Raw genomic sequence first — 9,060 nt, forward strand, 5'->3', positions numbered from 1 at the left:
AATCATTTCAAGAACAAACAGCTTGAAAACAAAACAATTGATCTAATAATGAGTGATTTCAGAACAATTACTTTGAAATCGGCCGATTGATTTGATAACAATCGATTTGAAAACAAGAAGATTGGTTTCTGAACAATCGGGTTGAAAACAAGACGGATGAGTTGATAACAATCAATATGGAAACGATCGATCTGAAACTGATTGCTTTGAAGATGACTTTTCCAAAACCAAACAGAGTATCAAAATGACTGATCTGAAAAGATCAAGAATTGTACAAGATGTGATAGGTATTGTGATGTATGTACCTAGATACCGGTGTATGTGGTGGGACAGAGGGGAGAAGTCGAGCACATTTGCAGATACAGACCTCTGCAGAATCGGTAGAGGTCCAGTAAATTTGCTGGACCTCTACAGAATTTTGACCGATTCTGTAGCTACCGATGTGTGTTTTTGACACGATTGGGGATTTTGACCCTCGGTACGGTAAAATTTACCGTACCGAAGCCCTTTACCGTCAAGCTGTGGGCGCGTGTTTTGAAAAGTCAGGCGCACCTGTGCGCCTGTTTTCACCAAAAAAATTTGCCTCGCACCCGTGTGCGGCGGTGCTACGCACCCTTGTCTCGATTCGCTTTGTTTTAGATAAAAGCAGCGGAAAACATATATTTCATCATATAAATCTTTTACATTTATATGGAGAAAACTTTGATTAGACAGGATAAGTTGAAATGTTGTAGGAAATCATTTGAAGAGATCATCGGCACTCCAGGCCACTCCAGGACTGTCTGGAACATCCATAACATGCGACTCTTGAGCCAGACTAGATGAACAACTTTTCTCAAATACTCGGAAATCAAAGATAGAAGTGATGAATCCAGTTTCGTCTACATAAAGACTGGGATCGATAGGGTCCAGATGAGCGAATACACCTTCTTCAAAATATTCCAATTCTTCGGCCAGGCCCAATTCTTGCTCAGCGAGAGCTTCTTCAGTATCGAGATCGCTTTTCAAAGCTTGTTTTTTGTTCTGAGAGGTGTATCTTTTGTTAGGATCCTGTGATAAGAGATGCATCCGGACCTGTGAAGACATTTTTAGAGTGTTGGTCTTCATGCTACTACGGCGCTTCGTTTTCGTGGCCCCCATATCCGAAAAAAGACTTTCAACACCAGCTGCATGTGGAACTACTTGGAGAACAGAAATCGCGAGTCTCTTGAGAGGGCTTTGATTGGCTGAAACCGGTAGACTGAGCCAATAAGTAAGGGGCTGAGAGCCTAGATCGACTCAAGCAAATGTCAGATGAGTCATGTAGGTATAGAGGTCTCAAGAAACTATAAAGGGACTTACTATTAGTGTCCGACTGAAATGGCGACTGAGAGTTATAGAACCTAATAACTTCATCCTTTATTGTGTAACCTTCCCTTGCAGAGAATCCCCATCGATTAGCAAGGTTACATATCATCCAATTCATCTTGCAAAGGTCAAACCGGCGAGATACAGCAGTAGTCCGAAACGAGGGATTCAAAAAGAAGGCTATAAAGTAGATGTCTTCATTGAAGACTTTGCTTCGCAGGTGTAGGACACTTTCGGAATATCTTTTGAATGGAAGATATCGACTGTAGACGTCGATCTTTGATAGAGCACAATAGACGTGCAGAACTTCTTTCCAGATGTCGGCAAGAGTTGTGTTGGCATGTTCCAATCGACCGATGGCATCAACCACTGATCTTAAAACAATTATGAGAGCTTGGTTTCCCGTGAAATGGTCGCGATCAGAGATTATTGATTGGACATTTGCATTGATTTTGGGTGAATCAAACAAAGGGTCATCATCGGCTTTGATTGCTTTCTTGAACCCACCCTCATGTTCGGATACACTGATGCAGACTTTTGCCATCGAATACCAGCGAGTCTCACATGCAGTCATGAGACCATGTCCAATTTTGTTTTCTTTTCGCCAATCTTCAAGGAAGTCGGACCAAAAATGTGATTTTGTAAAGAAATTGACCAAGTTTTTGTTTGCTGAGACGACGTCGGTCATTGTTGGATGTGACAGTATATCTTTGGCAATAAGGTTGAATACGTGTAAACAACAATTGATTCCAATGACATGTGGATGCTGTAATGTGATGTTTTTCTAAAGAAGACAATCAGTACCTATCTAAAAAAACACAGATACAAGACTTACTCGTAAGGAAATCATTGGACTAGGCGAGTCTGTGACCACAGCACAAACTTGGGACCAATCAAGGGCCTTCTTTTCAAGTACTTTGTCCAATGCGGCATGAGTGTTTGCTGATGTGTGTCGTTTATGATGAAGATCAAGAACATCAATGAATTCCTTGATCTCAGTACCTTTGAGAACTAAGGTAGCGTAGATACTTGACTTGGAACAATCAGTCCAGCCATCGAGAGAGATTGTAAGAAACTTTGTGTCTTCTAAGAGCTCACTAACACGGAGCTCGTTTTTGGCGTGTAAAATAGGAAGAGTAGAATCACACATTGAGTAACGGGTGGGGACTGTGTAAGGGGTTCGGGAAAGAGTTTGTTGGTATTTGATGAAAAAACGGTTTTGAAGAAATGAAAACGGAATGTGTCCAGAGATTATGGCTTTGAGTAACAGCTCGTGAAGTTTCTCGGTGGTTGATTTTGACATTGGCGTGAAGTGATGAAGCGTGCCTTGATTGTCGTTCTTTTTTTTTTTGAGGCAATGTTTACAACCAAACATTCATCATCAATTGACCGTTTTGAAGTATGAGTTTGGCTGTGATCCTCTGGAGATGAGTCTGAATGCTGTGTGTCGTGCTTGTCAACAACTTGCTGAAGGTAACTTGATTTCTGTTGAGCAGTCATCTTTGGACAAGAATCTTTTACGTGAGCAAATAATTTGTGGGGTTTTCCATTGTACCATTCTTCCTTGCAGTATGTGCACTTTGCCTCTCGTCGCTTGCTCTTATTGTCTCGGAGTGCTGTTGTAAGAAAACCTTGCCATCGAGGCCCTTGTTTGGAGTTGGGCAGAATCCACTTGGAGCTGTTTGGACCGGACATTGAAGTATGTGAGAGGGAGCTGAAGAAAAAAATTCTGCCTGTTGTCACTGGGCAGCCTCAAGATCCCTTGCAGCTCAGCCCTGTCGCACCCCTCGCCCCCCCCCTTTTTTAGCTTCTCAGGTGCGAGAGGTGCGTCGCAGGGTGCGCCCGCACCCCTGTGCGGCGCACTCACCCTGGCGCCCACAGCTTGATTCGAAGAGCTGGAATTCTCGGTGGGGGATTGGCAGGCTATGCGAGATATGTTGGACATACTCACAGTAAGTTTCTTATTTTTTGCTATTATCTTACATCGTGACTCCTGACTGATTAGACATTTCCTGACCGGGTCTGGGGATAGCCATACAAGATTCTGACTCGACAAATGGAAGGCGATAAACCTACAGGGTGTATGGTTATCGCCAAGTATGTGGAGCTCAAGTCCTCGATGGAAAGCCGATTAAATAATATGCACATCAACGACCCGCTCTATCCTATGGTGGACGTCATGATTGGAAAGATCAAAACTTATCTGGAGGAAGCTATTGGATGCGACACCCTGGTTCTTGCTGCCGTCTTTCACCCAGGATTACGAGTCAGATTCTTTTCTCACGTTTTTGGAGAAGACTTGGCCAATCACCAGCGAGCCCAAGAAACACTACAATCTGTATTCACTTCGCAACGAGATGCAACTGACGTTCAAAATCAACCAGTCTCTCCACCTTTGGCAATCAAGACTTCAAACAAAGATGTTGGACCATCCTTCCTTCATCTCTATGACAAAGTAGTCACCTCAAGCAACCTCGATGAGCTCGACCGATACCTTCAGGGTATTGACCCAATGGTATCGCCCGATGTGAACAACCCAGATCATGCTCTGGAGTGGTGGAGTGTAAGCAATTTCTCGTCTTTCATCTTTTGTATACTTCATTACCAAAGCTGATCTCTGATCTCTTACAGACTCAAGAAGGTAAATACCCTGTCTTATCGACTTTGGCTCGGGACTACTTAGCAACACCTGCGGCATCCGGTGCCCCTGAACGTTCCTTCTCAATCGCGGGACGTGTATGTACAGCAGAACGAGGAGGATTAGTCCCTCGCTTGATTGAAATGTTGGTTAGTTGTCAAATATGGGTAATCGAAGGAATACCTTTGACTGGTGACTTTGCAGAAGTGGGCAAAGTGATTGAATATGCCAAGAAGTTCCTGGTCAAGAAGACTAGACAAAATCGAAACTAACTTGATACTCTTACCTTCTATTTATCTTATCTTCATTACACTCCTTTAAAAAGTTTCTATATAATGTTTACAGTTCAATTGTTTTCCCTTTGTCTTTTACAGTATTTCTCTACAGTCTTTACAGTACACTTTGTTTAAACATTGTCTCAGTCTCTTAATGTTTCTTTACGGTCTTTTCTTTACAGTTTTTTTACGTTCTCTTTTTAAGAAAATACAAAACCTTTTTTTTTGCCTGCAACGCTCCGAAGCGCTGCGAGAAAAAACTTCGCTTTTAGCTTCCCAAAACCCCCTGAACCCCAGACCCGCTGCCCTTAACGCTGCCGGCTTTGAGACACCCCGTTCTGCGCAGCGCTTTCCAAATATGGCCTAGCAGCGCTGCGAGCCAGACTTGCTCCGACCATATGACAAACATTTGACAAGATTCCACATTCATCTGTAAGAAACATGGGTGCTGCACCGTACGATTGGACACAAAGCGGCAGGGTGTCAAGCCCACAATTGGCCTGGTAATACCACATATGTGATTGAATGTAACCTCATAACGCTGTGCAGCGGTAATTTTCTGGGCACTAGTAAAGCATACTTGAGAGACAATCAGTGTGAACGTGAATAATTCTGTATGTTTAACAATACAATAATAGTGAAGGGAGCACAGAAGATACCAAACTATATCATCAAATCACAATAAATGGTGCACATTTAATACTTGCATACTCACCACAAGCCTTACAAAAAATGAGAATTGAGTTAGGAATTTTGGGATGGAGGCAGTAGTGCAGAAATGGCAGTGACTGCATCATCAAGGTGTGAAGAGTTGGATTGGATCCCCAACATCACTTGTTGGACCTCCCCATATTGACTCAAAAAGGAACTATCATAGCAGCTTTCTGGGAGCTTAGTACAAACTTTAGCCAAAGGGTTGATTGTGTTCCCTGGCTCCCGGTGTGTGTCAAACCGTCTTGTTGCCTGATATCTTCGCATAACAGTGGATTGATGCTCATAGGAAAGCCTGTCCACAAGGTGAAGCCAGTTGCCATACTTCTCACTCCTCCAGCTGGGGCGGATCGACTTTTGAAGAGGTACATCAAGGTCTTCCTCCGTATCCGAACAACAGTCTGCACTTGGAAGGAGGTCAAGGAATTGTTGAGCATATCGTGTGACTGTGACCTTCCGATATTCATGAAGCTGTTGGGTGAATGAAATCAGCACAGAAGTGATTGTAAAGAAAAACTCTTTACTTACCTCTCGCCTTTTCCTAGTCCTATGCCTCTGGCAAACTTTGTGATCCTTTCGAAAACCATTCTTGACTTCTTCGATTCGCCCACACACCCAGTGTGACATGATTCCAATCTGGTATTTGTCTTCATTCCATTTGTCATCCAGTGCAAAGTTGGTGAAAGCAGAAGCCGTTTGTGCAAACCTCCAATGCTTGATGGTGAAGAATATCATGACTTGATTCCATTGGCTCATTTCACCATCATGAGCATACCAATCAAAGGTGTATTGATGGATTCCATTTGCTGACAAGTCTGATTGAACAAGGGCCTTGAATGGCAACCAGTCTGTGGTGTCAAGATGGCTCAAAGAGTTGTAGGTGGTGAAGACTGAGCGGTTGTGCAGGATGGCTTCTTTGGTCAACGGGGGAAGGCTGACAAGTTTGAGAATTGTTGGTGGATTGGGATAATCTGGGTTGTGCCTCGTATGCCCTAGTAAGAATCGGGTGAATTCGGCAAACGATTTACAGTCCGCCTCATTTGATTTTGGTAGGTAAGTTGCCCAGAGTTTGTTCTTGGCTTTACGGCTTTTAGGTGGACCTCCATTGGGCCAAGAGCCAGCATCCTGCTGGGACAAAGATGCTGAAGGGATATGTTAATGATTTAACTCTTGCAGTATAGAAACAAGTGTGGCATACCCATTATTTGATTGGTGGAAGAGAGTAGACTCAAGAGAGGTGTGACAGCTGAGAAAGGCTGAAGTGTTCTTGGATGAGAACTGGTTTGTTGAATCAGAGTGGTTGAAGGGATGAAGCTGGGGGTAGTGAATCTTATCTCACTGGCGGTATTTATACTCCCAAAGACACAAAGCATGCTACATGTAACATGTAGCAACATTGTACCTGTAGCATGTAGCAACATTGTACCTGTAGCATGTAGCATAAGCACACCACATGTTACGTGTAGCATGTAGTAGGGCAAGCATGTAACCTGTAGGTCACAAAGTGGCAGATCAAACGTACAGTCTGTGCAAGGGCCAGTATTTTGACCCCTCTGATGCAGCTGTTTACATATCAGAGCAGGGTGACTCTAGCCCTGAACCTGGTAAACAATTAAAGGACTGTCCAAAGGCCCCATAAGCTCAAATCAATGGGGTTTTGAAGTTTCAACCAAAGCACTTTCTGCTCTTTGATGTATTTGTCAAATATCTGTCTCAAATATTTGTCTATGTTGGCCCGTCAAACAATGTCTGTCATTAACTCAAAAACTCACTGCATGGGGCGCTTGGTGGGGTTCTGGCCTCTGGTCCCCCTGATGGATAAACTGCACACTAGAAAAAATAATATCAACATAATATTGGGCAACCATGACAGTCAACCAGACACAAGATAAAATTGTATGATAATTCTCTTTGAGGAAAACAAAACAACAAAAGAGAAGAAATTTTCTATCTAGCAAAAATGAACTTTAAACATTACTCATAGTGGCGGATGGCTTAAGCTTCTTCTTGAGGATTGCAATGGCATCCTTGATATTTATGACAGTATCTGATAACGCCAATCCTTCAACAGTCAGCTCATCCAATTCATCAGTCAGGTAAGCCGGTTTGACTAAGCACTTGTAAAACTGGTAAGGAGGTGTTTGATCTTCAGGTGCAACTTTTGTAGTAGAATATTCAGATCTTAAAGCTACTCCCTCTTGAACCTTTGCCTTTTTGACAGGGTCTTTAATAGTTTTATAAGAATATTTGTCTTCAAGCGAAATCAATTCGTCTAGTTCAGCTGATCTCCAACCAACTTTGATTCTTTTAAGTCGAGCTGGCGAGTTTGGCGTTGGGGCAACCATCTCAGTATCAGAATGGATATCCACATCATCAAGAATGTTCTTTGTAGCTCGGCCATAGATCTTGAGATGGTCTTTAATGGCTTCGGAACGGGTTTTGGCAAGCTTGAAAAATCAAAAGTCAGCAGGAAGTATCACATTATAGAATTGTGAATTAGAATCAAACACCCACTTTTTTCTTCAAGTCCTTCATTTTCTGTTTTTCTGCCGCAGTAATCTTTTTTTTCACCAGTTTCTCCCTCCCTCCTTCTTTGGCTACTATCTTTAGATCCCTGAGCTGCTGGCTGTAGACTGATCGCTTGGTCTGGAGCCACTGAGTAAGTATTTCTTTGGCGTACATTGGGACGTTGATCTTATTCGAGTCGATATAGTAGCTGGATGGTACCGCTCTAGCATTAAAACAGTTCAGCCAAGAGGAGACCAGGCTGTTGATGACAGCCATGTTCCACTGGGTTGAAAGAGAACACCCCCATTGCAAGGTCAACCTGGGGAAGCCACATTGAGTGAGTGCAGCTTCAGCAAACGCCAATTGAGTCGGATCGTATGTGTAAACTGAGGCAGTGGCCTTTGCTACTCTAGAACTAAATTTGATCTTATGACTATCTACATATGCTTCCACAGCTCTCTTGGTGCACCTTATCTTGAGCTCTTTTCTTGTAGCTTCATTTGCTGAAGGGTTTTTAGCAAGGAGCTTTTCCATATTGGCTTCAACCTTCATATCGATGAAGGTCTCGCGTGAAGCTGAATAGTTGATCCAAGCGTTGACTTCTGTGTCGATAGCTGTAGTTGGAAGTGTATTCTCCAGGAATTTAACCTTGGATGAGGTTGGGGAGTTGGATAGCCTGGGGAGGCCAAAAAGTGCCCTAGCCCATTCGTGAATAGCGGACTTGAGGCCAGAAGCACTTTCAGGAATGTTAATTTTCCTGGCGCGTTGCTCTCCCTTCTTGTTCTTGTACTGGATAGCTTTCTTGTCCCCGTCAACTGTCTTCCTGTACTTCAAGGCAACCCTCTCCTCATATCCAAGCTCATCCTCATCACCCCCATCATCTGGATTGTCACAATATCATAAGCTGTGTTAGCTTACATATGTCAAAACATGGCATGTGTAGCTGAATCCTCACCCTCAAGGTCATCCATGAGTGCATCTCTCTCTGGAAGGGCATCACCTCCAGAGCCACCGCCAGCACCACCGCCAGCACCACCGCCAGCACCACCGCCAGCACCACCGCCAGCACCACCTCCTAGTCCCGCTTCTGAAATAAAAAAAATTAAAGATGAAAAGAAATGAAAAAAGTTAGGAAAGCGAATGAAGTTTGTGAGGGAATATGGAGATAAAGCAAAATTTCCAACAAACATGACATTAATATAGTCATGTACAGGTGTTGGATGGGTATTGGGGATATACGTGATGGATATTTGTATATGTATGTATTTGATAAACATGAGAAGATGGATGTTGATAGTGAAGATTACATAAAAATAGATATGTATGCACACATATATATTCAAATAAACATGCACAATTGAATATAGATGAGGATGCATGTATTGAATATGTATGTATGTATATTCATACATTCATGTATTGGAGATGATCAGATCCATTACATGTTGGAAATGTATGTGTATATATAGATGGTAGTTACGTGAAAGAGTATGGAATACAGGGAAATGGAAATGAAGATTGAAGAAAAATTAATAAGTGGAGAGTAGGGTTAGTTGAAATATATTTGTAGTAGTTTCACGG

At 42.8% G+C, this 9,060-nt stretch overlaps 1 protein-coding gene across 1 annotated transcript; it reads right to left on the bottom strand.

The window, feature by feature from the left end:
- Nucleotides 1-5,004: 5,004 nt before the first annotated feature.
- On the bottom strand, nucleotides 5,005-8,686 carry MELLADRAFT_86694 (Hypothetical protein; the record flags this gene model as incomplete). The annotated part of the gene is made up of 9 exons (XM_007404121.1): nucleotides 5,005-5,442; nucleotides 5,500-6,113; nucleotides 6,170-6,397; nucleotides 6,494-6,558; nucleotides 6,744-6,801; nucleotides 6,950-7,418; nucleotides 7,486-8,360; nucleotides 8,435-8,563; nucleotides 8,668-8,686. The coding sequence occupies 9 exons, from the start codon at nucleotides 8,684-8,686 to the stop codon at nucleotides 5,005-5,007; spliced, it is 2,895 nt and encodes a 964-aa protein (XP_007404183.1).
- Between the last annotated feature and the right edge of the window lie 374 nt (nucleotides 8,687-9,060).

The sequence above is a fragment of the Melampsora larici-populina genome (assembly GCF_000204055.1).
Source record: "Melampsora larici-populina 98AG31 unplaced genomic scaffold MELLAscaffold_1, whole genome shotgun sequence".
Lineage (NCBI taxonomy): Eukaryota > Fungi > Basidiomycota > Pucciniomycetes > Pucciniales > Melampsoraceae > Melampsora > Melampsora laricis-populina.